This window comes from Corvus brachyrhynchos, unplaced genomic scaffold, assembly GCF_000691975.1.
Source record: "Corvus brachyrhynchos isolate BGI_N302 unplaced genomic scaffold, ASM69197v1 scaffold83, whole genome shotgun sequence".
In the NCBI taxonomy this organism is placed as follows: domain Eukaryota; kingdom Metazoa; phylum Chordata; class Aves; order Passeriformes; family Corvidae; genus Corvus; species Corvus brachyrhynchos.
In genome coordinates, this window is record NW_008238464.1 from 1,878,721 (window position 1) to 1,904,667 (window position 25,947).

Below are 25,947 nucleotides of genomic sequence, written 5' to 3' on the forward strand. Positions count from 1 at the left end.
ATCCGCCGCAATGGGGGGGCTTCGCAAGCTCTCGCCAGCCTCGAGGGGCTCCTGCTTCTCAGGAGACCTTCAGACCGTGCTGAGCTTTGGGAGGAAACACTGTCCACTCCCTCCTGTTGAATGTGGACCTCTGGTGAAGGTAGGAAAGCCCAAGCCAGTCCAAGAGGCATGACCAAGGGTCACGTTTCCAGCCTAAGGGTTAGACCATGGGGCTGGAGAGGGATAGCCTCAGTGTTTCAGGCCAGGCCTTGTGCTTCACGCTTTCACGGGATTGAAAATAGGTCCACAACTGCACCCAAGACAGAGAAGCACATGTTTCTGGCCTCCTGCATGAGCCTAACCCCAGCCACTTATGGGTGTTATCAGTGTCCTAAAACCAGAATGCTGCTGGAAAAGCACCTGCCTGTGTAAGCACTGCTCCTCAGCTCCCTGACCCATTGCTCAGCCAACCCATTCAAAGCTGAAAGAGCTCAGCAGACAGGTGTGTCCCTGCTAGATTTTCGAAACCAACAATGTAACCTGTGAGGAACAGGTACGTGACATCAGCAGTCATCTTTTTCCGCTGCCATAGATTTTTGTCAAACTCTGTCATATCAAAAATAGCATCATAACACAGACAAGTAACAATTATTCAGTACACACACGCACAGTATCAATTACAATAAGAATGTGAAGATGATTTAACTAGCTGCTGATAACTCCTGGTAATTTTGCAAAGTTGTGACTAAATATTTGCGGTATTTATAATATATAATGCATACATATGGGTATCCCCATATGTGTGCATGCATATATATAAAAGGCATATACCATGTTTTATTGATGGAGTTTCTATTACAAAAATTAATTTGAAAAGCTTAATTTGAAAAGCTTTAATCAACATCACATTAACAGACAGCAGTTTCTTAAATAGCCTCATAGCTAGACAAATACTTTGCCTAATGCCATTTCATTTTCCGCCAGCTGCATGTGATTTGCTTTTGATCTCGCACGCGCTTCGTTATACATTATTAACGAGCCAAACAGCATGCCCCTGGAGTTAGCATCCTGCCCCTGCTTATTTTTTAACAAATTTCCTCTTTTATTTTGTCCCACAGTGATTAATAGTTTCAGCTAACGGCGGCACTGTTTATGATCTGAGTCAGTGACTTCAGACCATCTTAATCTCCTGTTAGGCAGGTTTTAATTTGCTTACAAGTTTTTATTTATAGCACAGTATGCTCTCCATTTCATGTAACAACAAAACCAAAACCTGCAAATAGCACTCCATTTCTTCTTTTAATGTTTCTGATGAACTTTTATGGGAGAGAAAAGCCCAAGCAAGACATGAAACAGAAAATAAAAAGGCAGCATGATAAATACTTATTTTTCAAAACTGTCTTGTTGTAAATCCTGTTATCTAGAGAGAACTTGTTGCTTCCAATGTCTCTCTGCAGCCAGATTTGTTATGGTGTGGGTTAGTCTGTACCCCATGGTTGTCTGTAACAGTGCTTTTAGATGACTTATTAAAGCAGAGTCCTGTGGGGCTTCCAAAGTCCTTACTTGCAGAATCCTTATTTGTGGCATGGTTGGCAGAGAAGCAGCTTTGATTCTTCTGTTAATACTACAAATATTTCCGGCTAACTTTAAGATCTATGCTGAAATGGATGACCTCTTTTCTATGTTGTTATAGCAGTTCAAAAGACTCTTTTATTAAGCCAAGTACCGGATCATTATTGGTTTTTATTGTGCTGTAGTTTTGTCTAATATCACAAGGAAATGATTTGAGGCGAGAGATAAAACACCAAATGGATTTAGTTATCAAAAACTTTATGGTATCTTAGCTTCCTGCAGGAGTAGTCTGAATAGATCTTTTGGGGAGGATTTGTATTTTTTTCTAAGAATAAACTGTATACCCATTACAATGCTCTCTATCACATGGGCGATGCCAAGGACTACAGTCTGCTTAAACAAATACTGAGTGAGGCAGAGACAAGGTGCCTACAGAGCCCAGCCAGGATGACACAGAACTGAGGTCACAGGGTTAAGATCTACCATGCCACTTTCCCAGAGCCTCCCACTCCACAGAGTCACCCTACAGAATTCTGCATTTCTAATGCCTACAGATTTTCTCTTTTGATTCTCTTTTGCACCATAATGAATTGAATACCAGACTTTTCTACATGGGAGAAATAATGGGCAATATCTAAACTTTTGTATAGGGGAGAGCAAAGCAGCGAAGGTCGCAGGAATAGTTTAGGAGATTAGTGGTCAATTACACAGGGAGGGAGACAATTCTGCACTGCTCTGGGGAGGGGGGAGATTGAGTTCCTTCTGGTCCTCTGGATGCAGAAGAAATAGGTGCCAGGATCCACTTGCTTCCTTCCACTTTTCACTTCTCCAATATTGTGTTTGCTTTTGTCTTTCTTGCGTGTATTTTTAAGCCAGTGATTTTTCACCCTCACTCATCTGTTCGTATTCCTAAAGTCAAAACTGAGCATCCCATTATGGCTCCTGAATATGTCTCTCTCACTTTGGCAGATAGTTTTTCATGTTCTTGATTTGTTCCCAAAGGCAGATGATCACTGTGGGCTCTATGTTTATGTCCTCCAACTCCCTTTCAAGCATTGTCATCCAAATGGTTGGTGGTTCAGTCATAACCTCATAGTACTACTGCTTGTTTCTGTCTTTTTTCCTTGTTGAAAATTTTCCTATTCACCACTTTTAAACAACAAATTTTAATCCATCTTAGTGTTAGTTTAAAAAAAATAATATATATATGTATATAAAAATTAATTTCAGCAAAGAGACTGAGATCCCTGTGTAGTCAGTGAGGAGAAAGGCATCTTCAGAGGATAATTTGTCCCATCCTCTCTCCTGTGACTATGCAGGGAGATTAAATTCCTAACTTAGATTAGATGCCTATCTTCAGATAACTACAAGGTGACATAAATTCCATCTCAAGCCATCATGTAATATTCACACAGTAAAAGAAAATCTTATTTTATATGCTTTCATTTACTTCAGAGTTTGGTAAACCTGGGTAATTCTACATTTCATGCTTAGAACAATGAACATGTTACTAACCCCACTTTCACAAATTTAATAGTAAACTATCAACTTGTGTAGAACCAGAGAGATGCATAATAAATGTTACAAGAACAGCTTTAGGCGTTGCATATTAATAGCTGTGGTAGGATTGACTTTCAAAGCCTTAGTTTTATGATCAGCAACAAGATAATTAGTAAAATTATCCTGCAAATTCATTACCTTCATTCCTTCTACTTGTGCATTTCATTCATTACATATCAAAATGAGGAGCCTTGCCTCCAGACAGATAATCAGAATGTGTGAGACACAAAAGGTCTGAACTTTCTTTAGATATGCTTTGGTAGATGTGACCTTAAGTAGTCTCCATGATACCAAGGAATTTACAGTCATTATTCCAAAAAGAAGAAACCCTGTAATTTTACAGAGAAATGCAGTTGTGCATTTTGTAGGCTTTCTCACACCTTAATTCTATTTTGAGATAAATGACATAAACATTGGATAGTTCAGGAACAGAAAAATTTCCTTCTGGTTTAGTCCAAATTCAGCTGCAGAGCTGTACTTTGCTTTCCATGCTCCTTGTCCTCCCACTGCTTAGATCCACAACCCAGCTGAGCTACTCTGAGACTCCCTTCAACCTATACATCCAGGGGGTTTGGGGCTGAAACTCGGGTGCAGCAAAGTTGTGTGGACTGATTTATGCAGGTCTGGTGCCCTGCTGTAGGGGCAGGACCCAGCTAGACATGTGAGATCAGAAGTCCCTCTTGGCTACCACCAGTTTAGATGGAGTCAGATGGACCAACAGTGCTGTCCTACACCAAACATCTCATTTTGCAGATCTTTATAACGTTCCACATTTTAGATTTGTGGTTCTTGCATCCCTCCTGCTCGGAACTAACACGAAGTGTTCAGCTGTCAGTGCTGTGTCTGTTTGCAGGGGGTGCTCACGGTGGCTGTGTCTGACACTGAACTCAGGGCTGGGTGCCTGCTCCTTCTCAGCTCTCATGGGAGCCAGTGAACAGGAGGAGGCAGCAGCATGAGCGTGATTCACAGCAGAGGCTGTGTTCCACACCAGAGAAGCTGCAGTGCTTGGCTGGACTGACCCTGCACCCAACCCCATCTGGATACAGAAACAGAGACAGAGCAGTGGAGAGACGAGTGGGGGTGAGCTGGACAGGAATAGCTGGGGTGGATGGGTGTATGATCAGCCACATTTTCCCTTTTACCTCTGTTGGCTTCAACACTTGATTCTCCTTATCTTCATCTCAAAAAATGCACCATTTTCATTTACTTTAACATACTTTGAGTTGCAGGATTCTTAAAGTGCTTTTATTTTGGGATGTGAGCTTCATAAAAATGCATCTGCCAAGCCAACAATGCTTTAAAATACTTGTTTTGTATTTTAAAGACACCTAAGTTTGTACTTTTAAGATTTGATTTCAAACATAGCCTTAAATATTTAGTAAGAGTGGCATCTTTTGTGGAAAAATTGAGGACACATTGCAGTAGATCATATAATTATGGTTTCAGCACAACTAAGTACTTCTTGCTGGCCCTGAATCCTGAATGGTTCCTATGGTGTATTCTGTGTACTAATTCAATGGCTCTTGTCAAAAATACAGGCACTTGAACTGCAGAACAAGATGCAATCATGGATCAACCCGTTTCTGCATGTTGAGCTTACTGTACTCACACTATTTAGCTGGCATGGCTTTTGAATTATCTTTTGCCAAGTGAAGCATGTGAGAAAGGACAGCAAGACGAAACTCTAGGTCTGTGTCTGTCTAAGCTGAGAAATCCCTTCACTTGTTCATCTAAGCTGCGTGGTTTCTGCTGGCAAAGAGGGACAGAGACAGGGGTAAAAAATCAGACTCCTGTTGGTTTATTTTAAATCTGAACTCACTGAAATTACCAAAACAAAAACAACAACAACAAAAAAAAAAACCCACAACCCAAAAAAACCCCAAAAAGCCAAGAAGAACAAGAAAGAAGAAAAAAATCCATGAAAGCTTCGATGATAAGATATGGAAAAGTACATACACCACAGAAAAAATAACTGATAGGGAACATCTTTAACAGAAGGGAATGTTTGATGATTTGGGGAATCTGCCTATGTATAATTTATGAATTCCTTATGGCTGTTTTTTACTATGTAATGCTTTATACTCCGTATGCTAAGAAGACAAGGAAAAGAAGTTAATGTCTGTGCATGAGAAGGTTGATAGCTAAAGATTATCAGCACCTGAACAGATCTTACCCAAGGAAAATAAAAGGTTAAGGGCCATGTTTCTTCCCTGCCTCTCCAGAGGGGTCTATATGTGGATAGTGGAAAATCCCAGGCAAGTGAAAAAAGATATCAGATACTAATACTGGGTCTTAAAAAAAAATCACAGAGTCTAAGTGACTCCTGTGAGACTCCAAGGGCCCAGAGACAAAGGCAGCTTGTTTAGGAGAAGAGAGCCTGGAGGCAGCTCTCTGAGCAGAGAGACACCAGGAAGGATGAAAGATGCTGCTGCCTGGGAGGGGAGAGAGAGGGAAACCCAGGCTGAGCCTGGAAGACAGGGTGGAAATGTCATCTTTGGATGCAAGGGAGATGAGGAGTGACAGCAAAAAATGATGGGGAAATTTAGACAAGGAAAACTGTGCAGATCTTTTATTGCTTTGTCTAGAGATACACATTGCTTTTCAATCTAACAGGGTAAAGCCCCAACCACCTATTTTTTTGGAAAGCCTCCAGAACCTGCAGTGGTCACAGAGCCTGGGAAAAATTATGCACACAGCAAATTTGGGTAGCCTGCTTAGGCTAAGGGAAACCTGTATGCTGGTTGTCCCTGTGTGGTAGGCCCACAGAAAGCAGGATGAACATTGTCCATGTGCTTGGAAAAAATCTGAAGTGGCTGAAGTTAAAAACTGAGCTCATGTCTCTGTTCCCAGGAAAAAATGTTCTTCAGGCATCGTCCTTCTTATAGTGCGAGGCTGCGGCAGCTTCGAGCTTCCCCATCTGAGGAACACGAGAGAGAACCAGCTGCCGCAGCAGCAACTATATTTAGCAGTCTGTTCTGCTATTGATGCATATATACCTGGTACCTATCGCCTATAATGAGAATTATTCTCACAAACCACAAGGAGAACAAGCCTTTTAGGATTCCGTTCGTATTAACAAAATGTCTGAAGAAAATTACCCTCTTTTTGTCCATGCTAAATTATTCCAGCTTTTCATTAATAGTCATTAAGGTTTTGAAGGCTGGCATTTTTAGCAAAAAATAGTTTTCACTGACAGAAAAAAGCCACCCAGATAAATGAAGAAAATGTTTACTCAATTTAATACGCATGATTTTCTCTTCTGGTGCTCAATTCAACATCAGGATCTGAAGTCAACACAGGTTGGATCAGGGTCTACGATTTTTTTAATTGGGCTCTTTTCATTTACACTGGAATACTCCGAAAATGCACGGCTATAATGAACCATTACATATGCATACATGCAATATGAGAAAAATTAATAATGTCTTGGATTTGCTTAGTATTTATTCAGCATTCACGAGTAAATAACAAATAACTTGATAATATTATTGAAAAAAAATCCTGTGGAAAACCCACACAGCTGGAGAGAAACTTTTTTACTGCATGAAGCCTACTTTCTCTCCTACCAAGCTATTGTCATTACTCTGAATAACTTTTTTGCCCTCCAAGGGTAAAGTGACAGGCTTGCAATTTCTATATAAAATGGCATGGTTTTTAACAGAAGCTTGTACGTAAGCCCTTTTATGTCTGGGTGACTTTAAGTATAGTAAATATTATTGCAAAAAATAGCTATTTTTAATTTAATTAATTCTGTTGGCAAAAATTTGATTTTCAGAAACTGTCAGAAATGTGATGGTTTATCATCATTTTCATTATAATCTGTACAGCACAACTGCTTGGACAGCTCACTCAGAGGCCCATCATTTCAGACAACATTAATAATTTGTACATTAATAAATAACTGCATCATTTTCAAGTACCTCACTTTTGAAGCACACCTGATAGCATGTTACTTCCTAAGTTATGAAATCCTAAATAACTCCAAGAATGACACAATGCACCATACACAGTAAATGGCATTTAGCACTAATCATAAAGGACAGATACTCTGGCATTTTGGTTGGTGAAAACTTGATCGGTATTCAGTCAGTCTCTCTCAAAGTATGCTATTAACAGCACTGCAGACAAGTGGCTGTGTATGTTCTTGTATTTCCTTCAAAACCAAATTTTACCTCTCACATTTTCGAAGAAAATACCCAACCCAGTATGTCCCAAGGGCAGAGAACTACAATGGCAAAAACATGCCAAAATATATAGGATTTAAAATGTTGGAGATTTTCAACCACATTTTTTTGCAGTGTGGCTAGTACTGTATTCTCCAAAGGCTTTGAGTTTTTGCACAGGGCAGGAAGAAGCCCAGTGCACTGCACAGAAAATTAGACTGCTTCCCTCCTAATGCACTGAGGGGATCACACCTGAGTGCTGGCCCACAGCTGTGCATATCATTAAATCACTGACACCAGCACGGTTTTGACTGGGGCCAGCTCTTGCAGAGAAAGTCCCTGCATGCCTGGGGTCTCTCCCAACAGGCAGAATGGGTGAAGCCACTCTGCTGTATGTCTGTAAAAGAGCTTAGCTTTTTGGGCATGAGCCATGCAATGCTGATTGGCTTCAGGCTAAGAGAACACTTATTAGTCCACTTTACTTATTAGTACCGACATTACAATAGAATATTCTTGAAAGTGATTTAATTTCCTTTTATTAGACTCCTCTTTTCTCCCACAATTTCCTTAAAGTCTTTCTGCCAAGTGAAGCTAACTGCTAAGTCATGTGTTGCTCCTAAATATGATTAAATAAGATTAACAAAAGAATATTTTTCTCATCTCCCAAATGAGGAAAGCTGCCTCTCTCAGACATAAACAGAGAGCTCATGTGTCCTGGGTCAGACCAAAATGTGACAGTGGTGGGAGAGGTCCTGCTGATCTAAGAGAATGTCTACTGAAAATATTAGTGTAGGAGACAGGAAAAGGTGCATGGCCAAGTACATGTGCAGTGTCAGCCACTGAAACCCACATCTCAAACTAATGCAGGTTTTCAGAGACAACGTAAGGTGGGGATGGCAGTAGGTCTGTCACCCTGCAGGCTCACAGGGCAAACCAGGGCTGTGTCTGTAGGTGTCAGGGACTGTGGGGCAACGACTGCCTGGCTCTGCAGCCACAACTGCAGTCTGCAGCCCAGAACACATGGAGTATGGCGAGTCCTCTGCCTCTCCCTCCATTCTCTATAGCCGTCCCTGGAAACATGGCAAAGAAAATGGGAATGCTACTTTGGATGGAAAATAGACAATATAACAGAATCTAGTTGCATTCTCTGGTGAGTTTGGTTTCTTAATGCCTGTTTCATCAAGGAGGAAACCATTGTCACTGTAGGGTTTACTGAAGGGCTCTGTCATGTCAAGTCACATCTCCTTGTGGTTTCAATTTGTTTTGGGCCAGTTTTACCAAGGGGGTAGACAGCAGGTTTTTTCTAAAGACGGCAGCTGAAGGCTCAAGCCCCAGGCTCCCAGCAGTGCAGATACCTGCTATTGCCCAAATTTTATTCTTCTTTTTTTAGGACTGATAATACTGATCCTTTCTGGTATTATTTTGGTATTCATTTTGCTGGCCTCAGAGGAGCTGTGGCAGGGCTATAAAAAATGAGGATCTACCTGGCCTTTTGCCCTTACTAACAAGGAATCATTTCTCTGTATTGGAACAAGATGGTGATTGTTCTTTTTTTCCAGCTTTGTGAAACACTCTAAACAGAGGGAAAAATTAGTAAGTATTTTACTGTATTATTTTTGTGTAGCAGAGAGGCTGGATAATTCATTCTGGATTCTCTCTTGCTTTTTCAAATAACAGGGTATATACACTCGCTACAAAACAGCAATTTTTAAAATTAATTCCACCAAATTAGCACTGTAGTGTTTCATTTTTATACTGACCTGACTTTCCCTAACACAAAGCTTTTGCACACCAGCTACTTGAGTTCTAAAAAGAATATGGGTCTCTTTTGTCTGCAACACCCTATTCAATTCAAAAGAGACCAGATTTTGCTGTATTTGAAAATGCCAGTGTCCCAGCACACAGGTGTCTAATGGCACAGAGCGTGCCTCCACATCCTGCGCTGGCACCTGGAAGATTGAAAAACAGGTAACCTTTGAGTGGTGTTAGTTCTTAGTCCTACATAGGAGTTTCTAGCTTGATATCCTATTTCCACTAAAACATTTTTGCCTTTTTAAGGTGGTATTTATTAACTGACATAAAGATTTACTATGTTCAAGTTTTAAATATACAGCATACTTCAAACCTCAGATTCCTTTGAGACAGTATTTTCAACATAAACTGTGGAAGCAGCAAAAATCCAAGAGTGACAATTCAGGGGGATGGCTGATGTACAACTAATTTATGGTTGGTTGACATTACCACTGTTAGTGTAGCATTTTAGTGCCATTTTACATGGTGTTCTGTACCTCAGACTGTATCCATTAAGGGCCAGGGAAGCAATATTTACATGTCTAGGTTTAACATGTTGGCTGTGAAGGTTTATTGACAGCTGGAAACCACAATGTGGGCAATAAAAAGGATGTGCCATGCATGGTGCCCAAACCAGGAGCAGGTTCTGTTCAGATGAGCTAACAATAAGTAATAGATGACCTGGAGAGGGACTCAGATGATCTGAGAAAGCACAAAAAGGGACAAAACGTGTCAGAAGCAAGCAATCTCCCTCAAGCCTTTTGGATGGAGAAAGAGGTAATGGAGAGAGCCTGCCTGCAGCAGATACACGGAGATAGTCCAAGGCACCACATACAGGGGGGATGTCCTGAAAGTTGTCATGAGGAGTCAAGGGGATGGTGGTGTACATAGGCATGGCTCTCTGTAATCACTGCAGCTTATGTGGACAAAGCCAAAGTATCTTTAGCACAAGGTACCGTATGGGCTGCTAATTCTCACTGAGAAGCTGGAGAAGCTCCAGGCAGAGCTTGTTGAAGCTCTACAGTGTTGCTATCCACACCACTAGCAGTACCCAGGCTGGCTGGAGGAAAGCTGACGAGGGTACAGTGACTGCTCAGAAAAGGCACTGTACAAATGATCTGGGTGTGTGTGTGGTAAGAAGGGCAGTGTTTATAGGTGAGTACTGCAGGTTGGATTAAATGGCTCAAAATGTGTCTTAATGTTTCTGGGATTTAGTGACTTGAGTGAAATGGTAGATTTCCCAAACATTCTTGGGTACGTATGATTTTTCATTTATTTGAGTAAGAAAGACAAAAAGAATAATACTGAAGAAATGCAATGAATAGTATACATCAGCCAAAATAATGTTTTAATTGTTCTGAAATTTAGGATACTAAAAGCAAAGCCATGCTGTGGAAGTTCTTCTGAAAGATTTCAATGAAAAAAGTGGTATTTTATGCATCTGATACATTTTTTAACATGATTCTGACACTTTGGAGTACTTCTGTATTCAATGAGACTGGTCACGTGTCTGCAAACTGGGGCTGCTTATAAGTCTCCATATCTTCTCTCTCCTTCACCATCTCTTTTTTGCCTGAAGTTGGTGTGTTCCTCTGGAAACTTTTCCAGGAGTTTCCCACCAGATTCAGTCACAATTGCTAACCTGAATTTCTCCACAAAGGTGCTGGCCTGAGGCTGGCCTTCTCACCTCCCTCTTAAGGTTGCCCAGCAATTTCTTCCCAGCAGTGAGACTGCAAAGAAACGCTCTGCTAGTGCAGAGGCAGCTGTGCACGAGTGCTGTGCAGCAAAGTGGGTCTCATTCCACCTGTAGGGTTTTCCCTCTGCTTTGGAAAGCAACAGGAGTGTTTAGAAATAAACTGCTGATTACCATACTTGTGTTCTGTAATTCTTCACATGTCCGACTCCACCAGGAGCTTAACTGCAGCCAGTGGGATCTTACAGTCATTAACATTTACAAGGCAGCGGTTCACAGTTGTTGAACTAACAACCTACCTCTAAGAAACTGATTTTTCTCCCCTCTTAGTATTGACACGTGCTCTGCTGACTGTGATGCTTATTCACAGTGACAGTGTGTTTGGTAGAATTTCATGTTTTCACAGGATTTGTCTTGTGCAGACAGTTTCTAATTTACCTCTGCTCTTGTTTTAATTCAATCAGCTGATAGAGTGCAGCTGATCTCATGGCACATATGGCTGTTCAGGTTTGAAAAAAGGCCCTGAATATTTGATGGGTTGATCCTTAATGCTTTCTGCTAAGAATTAGCAAGACTGCTAATGAGTCAAGGGATCCCAAGTGGGAAAGGGAAAAAATACAGAATTAGATTCTGTTTTTTTTTTTTTTTAATGTTGCTCAGGTAAGAACTGCAGTGCTTTACACACTCTGATTAGATTCACAGAGTAGAGAGAGTCAAGTAAATCACTTATCAAAGCCATCACACTTAAAATGTCATTTTCATAAGTGGATGTCCTGTGGCCATGAGGAGTCACAACCTGTTTCAAGGGCATCTGTGGGTGCTTATCCCTGGACAGGAGGTTCATGGCACCAAGGAGAGTAGTCCTTCACTGGGGCGGATCTTCCCAGCTGGAGTCCGTGTCCTTTCACTGCCTCCCAACGGCTTTTTCTATCTTCCCTGAAAGAACTTACCTGTCCTCCACTGCAGACCCCAGCCTGTCTCCCCACTGCTCCATGCCATTTCAAAGGAAGTGGTTTTTCTGTGTTTACTGGCTGTGCTCGGTTTTTCTCCAACCCTTTCTTTGCATTCCTGTTGCTCCACCAGCTTCCCGCTGTCTTTGTATTCTGTAGCCAAACACTGTTTGCAGGCCAAACACTCAAACTATGCTGTCTCTACCCAGTTCAATGACACCGCTCATGTCAACACAAAAAAATCCAGGGAATTCACAAGGAACCTCTTCAATAATCAAAAGCTCAGCTTGCCTGTGGGTTTCCTTCCAACAAAGCTACCACAGCTCTAGGAAATTACAGCTAAGACTGTAAGAATAGCCAGATCAATCTCCACTTACCTTAAAAATCAAGAACTGCCTGCACTCAACATGCTCCCTTATTTCTTAAATCCATAGCAAATATTCTCAGAGTGCATCCTGTATTGGTTGCAACATTTAACTAACAGTGGAAAGGCAGGACTCTTGTTCCTCCCATTCTTTGAAAGTACTACAGTAAAATAAATGTTTTCTTTAAACGCCACGAGTCATAACAAATTACACAGTTCCACACACTAATGAAGTCAAATAGAAATCAGCCAAAATTACTATCACGGAATCATAGAATCATCATAGAATGGTTTGGGTCAGAAGGGGCCTTCCAGATCTTCTAGTTCCAACCCTTCTGCCAAGGGCAGGGACACCTTCCACTAGACCAGGTAGCTCAGGGCCCCATCCCATCTGGCCTTAAACACCTCAAGGGATGGGGCATCCACAGCTTCTGGGCAACCTGTTCCAGTGCCTCACCACTCTTACAGTAAAGAATTTCTTCCTAATATCTGATCTAAACCTACTCTCTTTTAGTTTGAATCCATTTCCCCTTGTCCTGTCACTACATGCTCTCGTGAAAAGTCTTTCTCCCTCTTTCTTGTAGGCTTCCTTCAGGTACTGGATGGCTATAATTAGGTCAGCCCTAAGCCTTCTCTTTTCCAGGCTGAACAATCCCAGTTGTCTCAGCCTTTACTCACAGGAGAGGCTCTCCATCCCTCTAACCAAATTGGTGGTCTCCTCTGGACTTACTCCAACAGGTTGGTATCCTTCCTGTGCTGGGGACCCCAGAACTGAAGCAATCTTGCTTAGCAAGCCTGTGTTTTAGCAAGGAAGTGAATAGGTTGGCTTTGGCAATGTCTCAGGAACTCACATAGCAACTGCTCCATGCACAGTGGAACAAAGGGTGTTTGTGTAGTCTTAACTTTTATTTTCCACTTCAAAGTTTTCTATCATGTCCTCCAAGAAGAATGTGAAGCTTACAAGGAATTGCCTTTTAAATCTACTAGCAAGTAATGAGCCTTTTCTCTCATGTTTTGACATTACATCTGTAACTTGGTCTTACTGGAGTTATTTACATCGAAGGCTCTCTTAGAAATTTCTCTATCCTCAAAGTGTGTGCCTGCAGCTGGACAGAGAAGTCAGTGTACTTTAAAGAAGTTGCTATAAATTAGTGCATGGGGTTAGATGAGGTTCAGGATTCCTGCAGTGATTATAAACTCTACAGGAGACCTTACAACAGCTCCAATCTCGACAGGGTTACTGTCTTGTTAATCAACCTCCTTCAGGACTGGAAGAGGTTCTGTGTCTCAGTACTTGGGGGCGTTCTCTGGAAGCTGCAGTTTTGTGCAGAAGGATCTGTCAGTTTACAAAGTCTATAGAGCTTTGATACATTTGGTAAAACAACATCAAAAAAGGCTAGACTTAAGCTGTGGCAACCTGTGTTACAGCAGACAGCAAAAAACCTATAAATTCCTGTCACAGTTAGTGCAAAATCAGATTTGGTGATTTTAAAGCCATGCCTAAATTGATTTTGCAGCCCAGGTGCAGATGTTAGCTCTGGCCATGGCCACATTCTGGAACCAGAGGGTGACAAGATCTGTGCACAAACCTGTCTCTTCTCACCTGCTGGGTGAAGGGAACACAGGGAAGCAGATGGAGCAGACCTGGGGCACATTTACTACTGCCCTCGGTCTTGACTGAGGAAACACGGACACGCCATGGAAGTACCTGTTTCATGGAAAAGCCACAGCCTGACTTGTGCAGGGAACACAACACCTAGAAAGAGGATGTTTTCTGCTTTGTGTTGTGCAAGAGACAGCTAACATAGGGTGAAATGTTCCTTAAAAGGATGAATTCTAAGCATCTTCCTCCTTCTGCTGATGCTCCATACAGTAGGAGTGGCCCTTCCCATAACAAACACATTCCAGCATGCCAGCCATCTTTTCTGAGGGGAACACAAGTATTGTAGCTGCTGTGGCTTTTCACTGTCTGCCTTTGGGCACCTGTATAGAAACTTCCTATATTCTGTCTGAAAAGAAGCAAAACTTTGGCTTTATTACGTGAATAGCACCTCCAACAAAAACATGGAAATGGCATTCCTTATAAACAGTCTGTTTCAGAAAAGTAGAAAATCTGTGTTACAACTTCATGGATCTGCTCAGGACAAAAAGAGGGCATGAAGAGAGATGGAAATGTCTAGATGCCAGTAAATTACAAAGTAAGCAGCAAAGGTACATTATTACTGTTGCTGTTTTCAGTAATTATCAGTGACAACAGCCACCGCAGAGCTGGATTTGTATTACGAGAGTACCTAAGCACTGCTTTTGTAATACACAGCAGTTCCTTGACATAGAAAATCCACTTTTCAGTACAAAAGAGAGCAGAAGGATATATTTGACCTGACAGAGTATTACAAGAAACAACTGGGACAAAAATGTTCAAGCATGAGAAACAGTGGTAGAACCCTGACCTCACTGGTTTTCCACCATCCTTGGGAAAAAAGGAGCCCCTTTAGAGAGGATTAGGAGGTAGCTATTGAGCTGATTGGGAAAGTCTTCAAGGCTCTTCCCAGATCTGAGGGGAAGCATGGGAGAAATTAATTGGTGTTAAACTTAGCAACATTTTGACATCACCGGGTAAGCTAAAGTGGGATTTAATATGTTAGCATGGACTGGAGGCCTTAAAATCAGAGACAAATAGCTGTATTTGATGTGATAGAGAAGGAGATGACAGTGGTGATATGTAAAGACAAATGTCTCCGGGCAAGATGTCAAGCTAGGAAAATGATCTGCGCAGAAGCATGAGTGGAGGTTGGTAACATTGCATTTGTCAAAAACTAGGAAAGGATGCAGCAGCAATCAAAGTGTGAAATGAGAATTTTGGACCGAAGACTTACACCCTTGAGAATAAAGAGCTTCAGTCAGAAATACTATAGAGTAACAGCGTGGAAGATTTACATGTAGTCTTAGACACAGAGACACAAGGGCAGTTCAGAATAGAAAGTGATGCCCAGCTTTGCACATATGGAAGATGGGCAGACTGGTGAGGTTACCCATCATGAAGCTTGACAAAAGAATTTCTTTAGGAACATTGCAAAGGAAGAAAAAGAAAGAGCAGCAGCTGTGTGCATTGTTTTGGAGATGCACCTTACTATCTCTAGTCATACAGTGCATTTTTCTTCTCAGATGAAGTCTCTTACATACCTATCTTCCTCTGTGAGGAAGGAATTGTGCCTCTTCTACATTTTTGTTTAATTGCATGAGCCCAACTACAGAACCTAAAGGAGGAAGACCAGCTTCTCTGACTGTTCATTTTAAAAGCCTTGCATAAAAAGGGGAGTCTGAGCCTCACATCACATCATGAATTCATGATATCTGCTACTAATTTGTAAGAAACAGCAGGGACTGTGGCTAAGGCTTGTTGAATATGCACCTAAGTCCTAACAAAGCCTACTTTGTAAATGTTAGCTAAGTAAAAACTCTGCCAGTGAAGTCATAAGCAATACATCATCATCACCCTTCGATAAACTCTTTGTCCAGTTTAAGAATTAAAAGCTGCATTTAACATATTGGGGGAGAATGGAGAAATGCCTTTAGAAACAACAGACTTAATGCACTGCTGATCTCCAAACCAAATATTTATAGCCCTGTGGTTTATAAATCATCAGAAATATTTGGGTGGTGGGATATCCAAGAGGTAGAAGCACATACAGTAATAGGGAGGTTTTATCATTCCATCTACCTTGCTTTGTGTTTCAATCACTATTACATCAGATTTTTAAGCATTGTGAATTACTGAATTATCATTTTTGAAAAAGAACCAAAATAACCACGAGTTAAAATATTACAGAAAATTTTCACTGTTTATAAATTTTTCTGCCACAGAAAATAATCAATATCCAAGTTGATTCAAGCCAAGATCGGTCTGGATGTGTATTAATTTGCTCCATGAAAATAAACTAGAAATTACTACGATAAAAGAAATAATAATGAAATATGGAAATAACTACAGATTTTACACATTGTCATTATATAATGGACATAATGAAAACAATGACATTACATAATTAAATCCAGGTGGAAAATGACCTTTGTAGACCTCCCTTCAAAATTAAGATTTTTGACAGTCATGATTAATGGAAACATGCACTTTGCATGGTTTGTAAACCTGAAACATCATTGTACATTTCAGTTTATAATTTATCCCATTATCTGCTTCTCCATGCATGAAGGTCAGCTGTACTGGCATAAAGTAGCAGTGAAATCCACAGGCTTTGAAAGGTTGTTCTCACAGATTTTTCAATTATTTTTCATGAGGAAATAATTTTGCCTACTTTTTCCTTAGAAAGATGACAATCTAAAAGAGGAAAATTTTAAGAGCAGTAATTGCAATATTCTCATTATTCTCATATGTCTCATATATCTTTTCAGAGCAAACAAAATGGGACTGGAAAAAAAAGATTTTTCAGGATTCCTACCCGCAATATTTCTTCAATGCAGCTGTTATCTCCTGTTCCACTGTCCTGTAAACAAAGTGAGAAAACAGTTTGTTTATGTTTTAAAAAGAAATAACAAATAGGTCTGAGGACATGGTTGTCACATGTAATATATTCTATTACAGTTTCAAAATGAGGCCAAGTCTTTCCAGCATCTGAAAAGTTGCACTGCTTAAAATTCTCAAATTATTCCCCATCATCACCACAGGAAGATGCAATATTTACAGTGTTTACATATGACTGCAACATATTTGTATAAATTCATAAGACTTTGTTCACACCACTTTTGGGTGTGGTTTCTGCAGTTTTGGCTCTACTGCATATGAGTAAGCAGAAGCAAAGCAGTTATTGCATGTACATGGATCCAGTGTGCATTTATTTATATTAAATAAATAACATCTCTCCACATCCTTTGTGCAGCAAAGCTCTGCAGTGACACTGTCTGTGCAAAGCCTGACGTTGTATAGGGTAGAGGCCCCTGTGCTGCTGAGCGGAGAGCTGCAGAGATTGCAATACAGGCAGCAACACTGAGCATGGGCACAGCAGTCCTGAGAAGCTGTATTTCCTGAAATGCTGACTCTAAGCCCACCCAATACACTGTGGGACTGAGGGTGCAGAAGAATTAGACTCTCCCAAGCAGTATGACTCACTCCAGAGCCAGTCTGGAGAGGGGAAGTCAGAGATTTGGCAGGGCTGCTATTGCCCTCTAAGCCCACCCAATACACTGTGGGACTGAGGGTGCAGAAGAATTAGACTCTCCCAAGCAGTATGACTCACTCCAGAGCCAGTCTGGAGAGGGGAAGTCAGAGATTTGGCAGGGCAGCTATTGCCCTGCCGGAACCATCCAGACAGTGCCTCACCTCCATGCTCAGCCTGGGTGTTCATCAGGACCCAAACTTCTGCCAGCAAGGATGAGGCAGCGTGAGACACATACCCCCACTCCCTCCAGCCTGCCCTCTGCCCACAGTTTGCTCGTGCTGCCCAGCACAACTGGGAAGACAGGGCACACTTGGATGGAGTTACTGATGCTGAGGGGGTGCCCATCTCCTACAACTCTCCACAAGATAACAGGTGGCTGCTGCATCCAGCAAGCTGTCTGGGGATTTCCTTCACCACACCATACTCCCTGACAATCCCCCAAAGAAAGGTGTTCTTGTTTTTGCAGGACAGAACTAACTCAGGAAGCAGGGGACTGGGGCTTGAGGTCTTCCCATGTGGGAAAGGGCGATAGAAAAAATCCATCTGGTAATTACTGTACCCAAAGAACTAGCAGAGTGGTGAGCTTGGTCTTCTCCTCTCATTTTCAAAAACCACCTGCATGTTCTGAATTTTCAGGTGTGCACCCGGAGATACATCAAAGCAATTTGTTTTTCCAAACTGCTGAGCTCTTCTCATCTGGAAATCAGACTTCTCTACCACATCTGTATTTGTACACCCAGAAGACCAGGAGGCATTTTCAAAAATGGATTCCTCTGTGCCTACTAAAGCCAAATGATTGCACTGACCAGTTTGTGTGAGTCCTGGACACTCTTACCACCACTTCCCAGTGTGAGCTGAGGGACTCAGGAGGTCTGGGTCTTCAGCTGCTTAAAGCCCACTAGCTGTAACCAAGGTCAGGAGAACAACAGCCATGCATATGCAAAAGAACTATTTATGTTTTCTAATTTTTTGTGGCTGTTATTTCATGCCAATTCATAGAAAGTCATAAGTGCTTTATTGTCTGCGCTCCTGCTAAATCTTTGCTGAATATGGCCCTTGATTGTTAAACAAATGAATCACATTAACTCTTCATGAAACACAGTCCATCAGCTTTTTAGTTCACTACAGTTCACTACTACAGTAGTTCATTACTATGCTGATTTCAAAGGCAAAACTACTAAAAATGTGGTGAAGTCAGACTTTGGAGAATTACTCATATCTGATATATGGATGCTGAAGAGAAGCTGCAGCCCTGAGCAGATAGTCTTGTTCTGACCTCAGTCCTGCCCCTGAGGAGCTGCACAGCACCACATGTGACATTCCTGTCACAGGAGCAGGAGGACAAGTGTTCATGTTGCCAGTGAACCTAACAAGACAGAGAAAAACAACAATCTCTGGATATTTAATAATTTAAAAATTCGTATTAGATAATGCTATTTCTCTCTTCTCTGTGAGTTTCCATCTACTTTTTCCCTTTCCTTCCCCAAGCCCCAGTCTATTCACTTGTTATCCCACTAACAACAGTGGAGAGTTTAAAGCCCTCATCACAAGTCGCTTGTTTACAGAGCAACAAATTTACTGCCACCCTTAAGTTCTCTGTTCTAGTCTACTGCCATCTTACAGAAGAAGGGATAAGATGACCATATGATCTTATGCTGTATAGAATACACTGAACGTAGGATAAAATGAAGATCTCTCTTTCTCTGTAAGGATAAAAATACTAAACGCGAATTTGGCAACAGGCTATTTCAGACTAGGATTGGGAACAAGCATCTGCTACAAAATTAAACAACTCTCCTGGAAGTGTAGTGAAATAAGTCTGCAACTACTCGTCAGCAAGAAATTTTGCTTTCTATTACCCCAGAAGTAAAACCTTAGCTTTTCTTTAGCCCATCATCTCTCTGGGCAGGAAGTAAAAAACTTTTCACATCTCTCTCTCAATATCATCACACAGCCTTTCAAAGGGTGAAAAATAAGCTAGAAACACAAAACCAAAGACAATCTATGCAAAACTGATATAATATTTGGGGAAACCCCCCTCTCTTTCTATATTTTCCTCTTTGTTTTTCATCTTCTGAGTGTCAGATATAAATTTCTTAATTTATTTTTGCTTTGAATACTTGCAAAGATCTTAACATTACTGTTGATATCAAACTTTCTAGAACATCCACTACATCTCTACTGACATTACAGAAGAAGATGCGCTGCCATGGAATCTGGCAATCCGAATTTAACTCCATGGCCGCAGTTTAATTAAAAAAATATATAAATAAGCAAAAGCTGGTAAATGTTTCTTGAAATCCAAATTAACAGACGGGACTGCATTAGCCGCAGGGAACAAGCAGCACAGAGCCCTTGACACGCTATTTGCTTCGGTGGACTTCCCCATCCGAGCACCCTTGCGTTGGTGCGGGCTGTGTGACGCAGCCCCTGCGTAAGGCTGATGTCGGCAGTGCTGGCAGGCTCTGCAAAGCAGTCCCTCCACCCTCTCACCAGCCACAGGACACTTGTGCAATGAACGTTTTAATTGGGTTTTTTTAAAAGAAATTTAAACCAAATAAAGGTTTTGAGGCTGCTGTTGCAAGCTAAGCTGAGGAGCTGCTCCCCTGTGTTTGTTCTGACACTGATGAACCCGTGTCGTTTGTCTCCCGTTCTGTTTTGCGATCTGTCATAACAAACTTGCCTCACTGAACCTCCAGTGGACCATCAGCGAAATACTGGCAAGTCTTGGGGAGCTGTCAGGGGAGCTGGCTCAGCCTCTTCCCCCTGCGATGCTGTGCCCATTACCTTCGTCACTCAGTCAGCACAGCCTGCAGAACGCCAAACATCTGAAAAAAAGAAATAGCCGGGAGCGTCGTCCTGCTGATAACACGAGCAGCTAATTACCATGCAAAGCACAGAGAACTGTAAGAAACAAGGCTGAATAAAGGCTACATCGAATTCTTGGGAAACGGCATGTCATTTCAAAAAAAGCTACCTCTGTGCAAATTTTATTTCAGAGCATTACTTTTTTTTCTTCTTCCCTTACCAAGAGCTTTCACATGGAGATATATAAAGAAACCTCTCTGAAAGGAATTGCCTATCTTGTGATACTTTTCCCTCCTTTCAAATCTTTATGTCGAGGAAAGAAAGAAAAATCTTCTACAAGTATCTATTTCCATTTTAGCCCAAGAGATTTTTAAGATGCAAGCTTTTGGTGCTGTCATTGTTTGGACTGTGCTAGGTGTTTGTAAAAAGTGTCCAGAAGTTGTTGGATTTTTGCCTCCAGTATCAATTAAGCATAAGTATGATCTTCAGAAACCTGAGGTACATACTCGTCCCCTCAGTGGGAGCCAGGCTGGTTGTCTCACCTCCAACCAGAGGCATGACAGTGGCCACCCCATGTCCTCCCCACGCTGCACAGGCACGGCACAGCACTGCTCACTGTGGGGCTGCAGGATTTCCCCTGGGGCCTAAAGGGACGCTTCAGGCACTGAATGTTGGCAGGCAATAACGTAAATCCATGATGAATCAAAATAGGAAAAAAGCGGGGGGGGGAATCTCACACTGATGGACCTTGATCTGAAAGAATATTAGAAATGTTTCTTTGCCAGGCAACACACACACACACACACGTGCATATACACAACATTTTCTATGCAATCCATTTGCTAGAAAGGAATATCCAGTATGAAGAAGTAAACTCCTTATCTTTTTACTTATCCATAAGTGTGGCTTCTGCCTGTTGGGTTCAGGAGAACCATTACTCTCAACAAAGTTTCCCTTTGATCCTTTCTCTAAAGAGATCTTAACACATTCAAGTTGTGGTATTTGCTGGAATTTAACAGGGTTTCGTGCCTGAGATCGGAGATGTGATTTCTAGGGGTTCTGCAGAAATACGGCTAGGCTGTTGAAAGGAATTTTTGGGAGGTGTTATTTGCAGATGCCCAGGAAGGGCTTTTATACATTCAGGGCTTAACTTGTTACTCACTTCCTTACATGAGCTACATCCTCCAAAATGCTCTTTATGGAGTGGTTGTGCTGAACCCACACTGCTATGGAGAGAAAAGGAAGGACTTTGAACCTCAGGAAAGGTGGGCTGGTTAAAAGATTAGACCTCAGCCTAGTTAAAAATGTACCTTTTTGCCCCTCAGGAAATACCCATTTCTTGTAATGTTTTCCTTCTGAATGGGGACCTGGGGGCAGGCTAGCTACTTGTTGATTTTATCCCTTTGGCTATGCTCCCTTTCAAAATGCAACTGTGTCACATCACTACTTTAAAAATTAAACTTTAGGAAGCATTCTTCAATTCAGTTGAAAAATCAAAATTTGTTAGGTCAAAATACTTCAAAGACAAATTTTAAGAAATATAATCTGTAGTCATAGAATCAGATATGGCCTAAATCAAGAAGTCATTAGAGCAAAATATCAAATGTTTCTCTCCAAATTTGAGAATTTTTACTTTAAGGAAACATTTTCTTCAAGCAAGAATGAAAATGGGTTTGATCAAAATCAACATGGATGCAGACATTTTCAGTTGTGATAACCTGGAACATCCCATAGAAAAAGGATTAAGTAGGAAAAACCAGAACAGAATTAAAAATTGTATTTATCTTTTTTTCTTCTCCCTCTTTGAGAACAATGGCATTTCAATCTTGATGGGTGATGTGACACCTACCAGCAGTGTTTCCACCTACCTTTAGAGGGACAGACTTCAGGGAGCCATGACACACTGTGGTGACCCTCATTTCACTGGATGGCATTAGTAAAGCCTGTGCCTTCCGGGAAGAAGACTCCTAATCTCGCTCTGAGGATGCAGGCAAGCAGGGCTGAGCTGCATAGAGTTACACCAAGGAAAGAGACAAAAAGAGAGGGCTCAGGAAGCTTGATTTTCTGTTCCTGATATTGGAAAGCTTTACTTTGCACTCATGCTATGCCTTACCACTAACTGGAGTGCCTGTGGCCATGGCATGTTGATACCGTAGTTTTCTCCTGTGCTTTGCATTGCTGTAGTAGGAGCTGTTTCACTTTTGCTGTGAGGAATTGCTGACACTTCTTTAGACACAGAGAAGTGCAGGAGGGAGATGGGAAAGAAGAGCTAAATTCTTCTCAAGGTCTGTGTCAGAAAGTGTTGCACTAATTAAAGTCATTAAATCCATCTGTTTCCCAGTCACTGTTAATAAATTGTTACCTTTAATAAACCCATCTCTTTTGAAATGGAGCCATCATATTTTTTAAGGGGATTATTTTTCCTACCAAGGGATCTTGCAACACTCTTCTTGGTTCAAAAGGGAAGAGGAGTAGATTTAAAGAAGATTTTATTTCAAGGAAAAAAGAAGATGAAATGATGAAAGTCATCCAGCTTTGCTTTAATGAAAGTATCTATCTGTACTAATTGGGAGCCTCACTGCAACTGGAATATCATGGACACACCCTAGTCTTGTACCAGGAACAGGAATATGTTCCGGCTAATCAAGTAAGATGAATCCAAAATATCTGTACATAGAGAGAAATAACAAATGATCCAAAAGACTTGCCATGCACACTAGGAAAGAGAAGCAAGAGAACATTTTGCTCTTCATGAATGACACTCTCTCACAGCAGTGTGCTCAGCAGCTCCCCCACAACTGAGGCAGAACAGCAGCTTTTGCAGAGCAAGAGCCTCCAGAAGAAAGACTAGAGAGAAGTTCATAGAGCCATAATCCAGAGTATCACAAGCCTTAGGCTGTGCTGGCCTTATATGCAGACCTGAGGTTCAGGTTGGTGTCTAGGTGAAGATGGATGTACTGTGGATGTGTAAGTAAAGCCTTTCACCACAGTATTGTTTTGAAAAGAGCAAGGAAATGATGTTAGACTGTAACTCCTCCGATATGTGTCCATGGCCTGTCCCAGAGCTTGAGACACCTCCTGTCCATGTACTGCCTGGCCTGAAGTAAGTGTTGAAAAGCCAGGGTCAGAAAGTGAAATGATGCTGAAGGGCTGCCATCTGGATGGCTGCTGGGAGATTCACCATGGCTTAGACTCCTACAGCCCAGTTTGGAGGGGATTTGGAAGGGCTGGGTCTGGCCATGTGTTGAGAGGTCATCAAACTGACAAGATGGTCTGAGTCCAAGTCTCAGTGTCCACACCACAAAAAAAAATCAAAACAATTAAAGGCGAAGAACCCTTCTTAACCCTCCCCACTCTCTCCATCTGTAAGGGTCATCGAACAGTCAATGACTGGAGCTGCACTGGTAACATTTCATCTAGTAAAAGATGCTTGGGAGCCTCAAATGAAACCTACTGGCAGATCAGTGGAGTGATTTTACAGGCTTTTACATTATATTAATAAAATAAAACTCCAAACATGCCAGAATTACACCGTGACCCAGAACAATAAAGTGAAGCTGTAATGGAGATGAACTGCATTGTTCTATTAATAAAATATAAAGGTTTTATTGTTATTGGGAAAGATTGATTGATTCAAATCAATACCATGTCACAGCATATTAATGTTTTTCTTCACTAATGAAAAAACAGGGCCTGATGTGATTACGCTCTCTTACTACCCATTTGAAATATATGATGCGCTGGTGATAATGAAGATTGCAGCTTTCAGTTTTACTCCTTGCTAGATGCTTGATCCTGGGGAGGTGCTGAGTGAGTCACCTGTGCTTTCAGAAAAGTCTGCAGGAGAGGAAGGTAACTAACGTTTATGAAAATGCTGTCAAACCCCCTCTGACCGGACTCCACCATCCCTGCTTCCCACCGAAAAACTGGAAAAAGCCATGGAGGACCTCTGGAAAAGTCTTCAGCCTACTACATTTTCTGCAGCACTCTATCCATGCCCAAAACGTATCAAGTGACTGCTGCTTGACACAGTGGTGTATTTGTCAGGAAGTTTCCATGAGGGACACCAGAGTCTTTTGGTTTTGCAGCATGAAAGGCTTTTTAGTCGAGTCACGGGCTTCTTCCCTCAGCCTGTGCAGTCCTTCAACAGCCCACCCAAGGACCCTGCCCTGAGATTGACAGAGATCACCTTTTCTCCCCATTGGATGCCTGTCCTCCTTGCTGCACAGATGGCCAATTAGTGTCAAATGGAATGTGATGCCTTTAGTGATGTGGACATTTGTCGGCTGAGACCTGGACTGAGCCTGATCGATTGCATTTAATATATTGTCTGTGTTTGTTTGGGGAGAATATATAACATCTGTGTAACAGCAACAGTTGGAAAAACAGGTATTACAGAACTGTTGATATTTTCGTGAATTTTAACATGAATTTAACATCAGTAGTATAACACTCAATAAATTAAATTGATTACTTTGCCAAGAGATCCTTTAAAAGTGTTAATTAACGATAAATCAATAAAAACTATTCAACATGAAAATCAATTACATCCCTGTTTACATTATTTAACTCCAAACATTTCTGGTTTGTGTGCTTGTAATTAGCAAGCTATAAAGATGCCATAAATAGGCGCATAATGAGAGGAACTGTTTATAAATGATAATTGGTATTCATTCCCACTGAGCTAAAGGTTATGTGATTACAAACTGTTGCGCAGAAAGGGTTAAACCTCTTGCAGATAGGAGGTTTTACAGTACACAGCTCTGGAGAAGTCTTTCCCACAGAAGGCCCCTGATAGAAGAAAACCCCTGAACATGAGTGCTGATGGAAAGAGTAACACCTACCAGGCATTCCTTAAAGCCTATTTACATCCATTTAGAAACATTGCATGGGGAAAAAAATCTGCTCTTTGGGCAGTGGTGGAGGCAATAAAAAATGGAACCTTGCACAAGGAATTCAGTGTTAATAAAAATCATCATCCAAACACCTCTACAAAGTCTAAAGGAAAGATACTAACACTGAAATGCTACCAAAAATCTGGATGACCATCCTGTTAACAAAGCTGAGGACAGGACAAAGGACACAAGGATGTCTTCTGTCATGATGGGTGACAAGGATGTTGCTCTACCCAATACCTCCTTCAAAGATTAAGACCAAAGGCTTTCACAGAGGGCTAAAAGAGGATTAGAAGATCTTCAAGCAGCAGCCAAAAGCCCAAAACACTGAGCAACAGCCTGTATCTCCAGAAGGTAACACTGGATTATTTCCCATAACACACAGAGATGAAAAAACTTTCCTGAGGAGAAGCAACCTCTCATTAACCCCTAATGCTGAAAGCAGCCTTCTCAGTTTTAGAGACTGAGACCCGATCTAAATCCAACAGGTAAAAAACCCCATGATCCGGAGACCAGAGGCTTTCTGCTAATAACTTTTGCTAGTCTAAGGATGTCACCAGCATCTGACAGTTTTGGCTTTGACAGTGTCTCCTTCCAAGGAAAATAAATCTCAACCTTTCACTATAACTGCTATTGTGAGGGCAACAAGCATCAAGAACCCTTGACTGAGCAGGTCTGACCAGTGAGCATCTGGTGATAAAGCCAGCAGAGTCAAAAAACCTATTTGCAAATCCAGAGCTAGACCATTTTTCTGCCTTGTCTGGGCATAGGTGATGCATATTTCCTTTCCTTTCTGGATTGTGATTTAGAACACTTACATTGCACTGCTTTCCCCGACTGGCACGGAATACAATTGCTTCACAGAATACATGGATTAGAATTGAAAGTTTGGAAAAAAGTGTCTATTTTGTGTAAGGAAGAGAGCCTTACATGGTTCTGAAAACAATAGCTCAATCTCATTGCTAAGAATGCAAAAATATATTCTGGTCAGGCAACTA

At 41.4% G+C, this 25,947-nt stretch overlaps 1 protein-coding gene across 1 annotated transcript in view; it reads right to left on the reverse strand.

Moving 5' to 3' along the window:
- Positions 1 to 25,947, reverse strand: part of AFF3 (AF4/FMR2 family member 3) — a 316,401-nt gene that overhangs the window by 152,516 nt on the left and 137,938 nt on the right. The window contains exon 4 of the mRNA XM_017736969.1: positions 16,530 to 16,574. Coding sequence (XP_017592458.1) covers positions 16,530 to 16,574 — 45 coding nt within the window. The remainder of the gene's footprint in view (positions 1 to 16,529; positions 16,575 to 25,947) is intronic.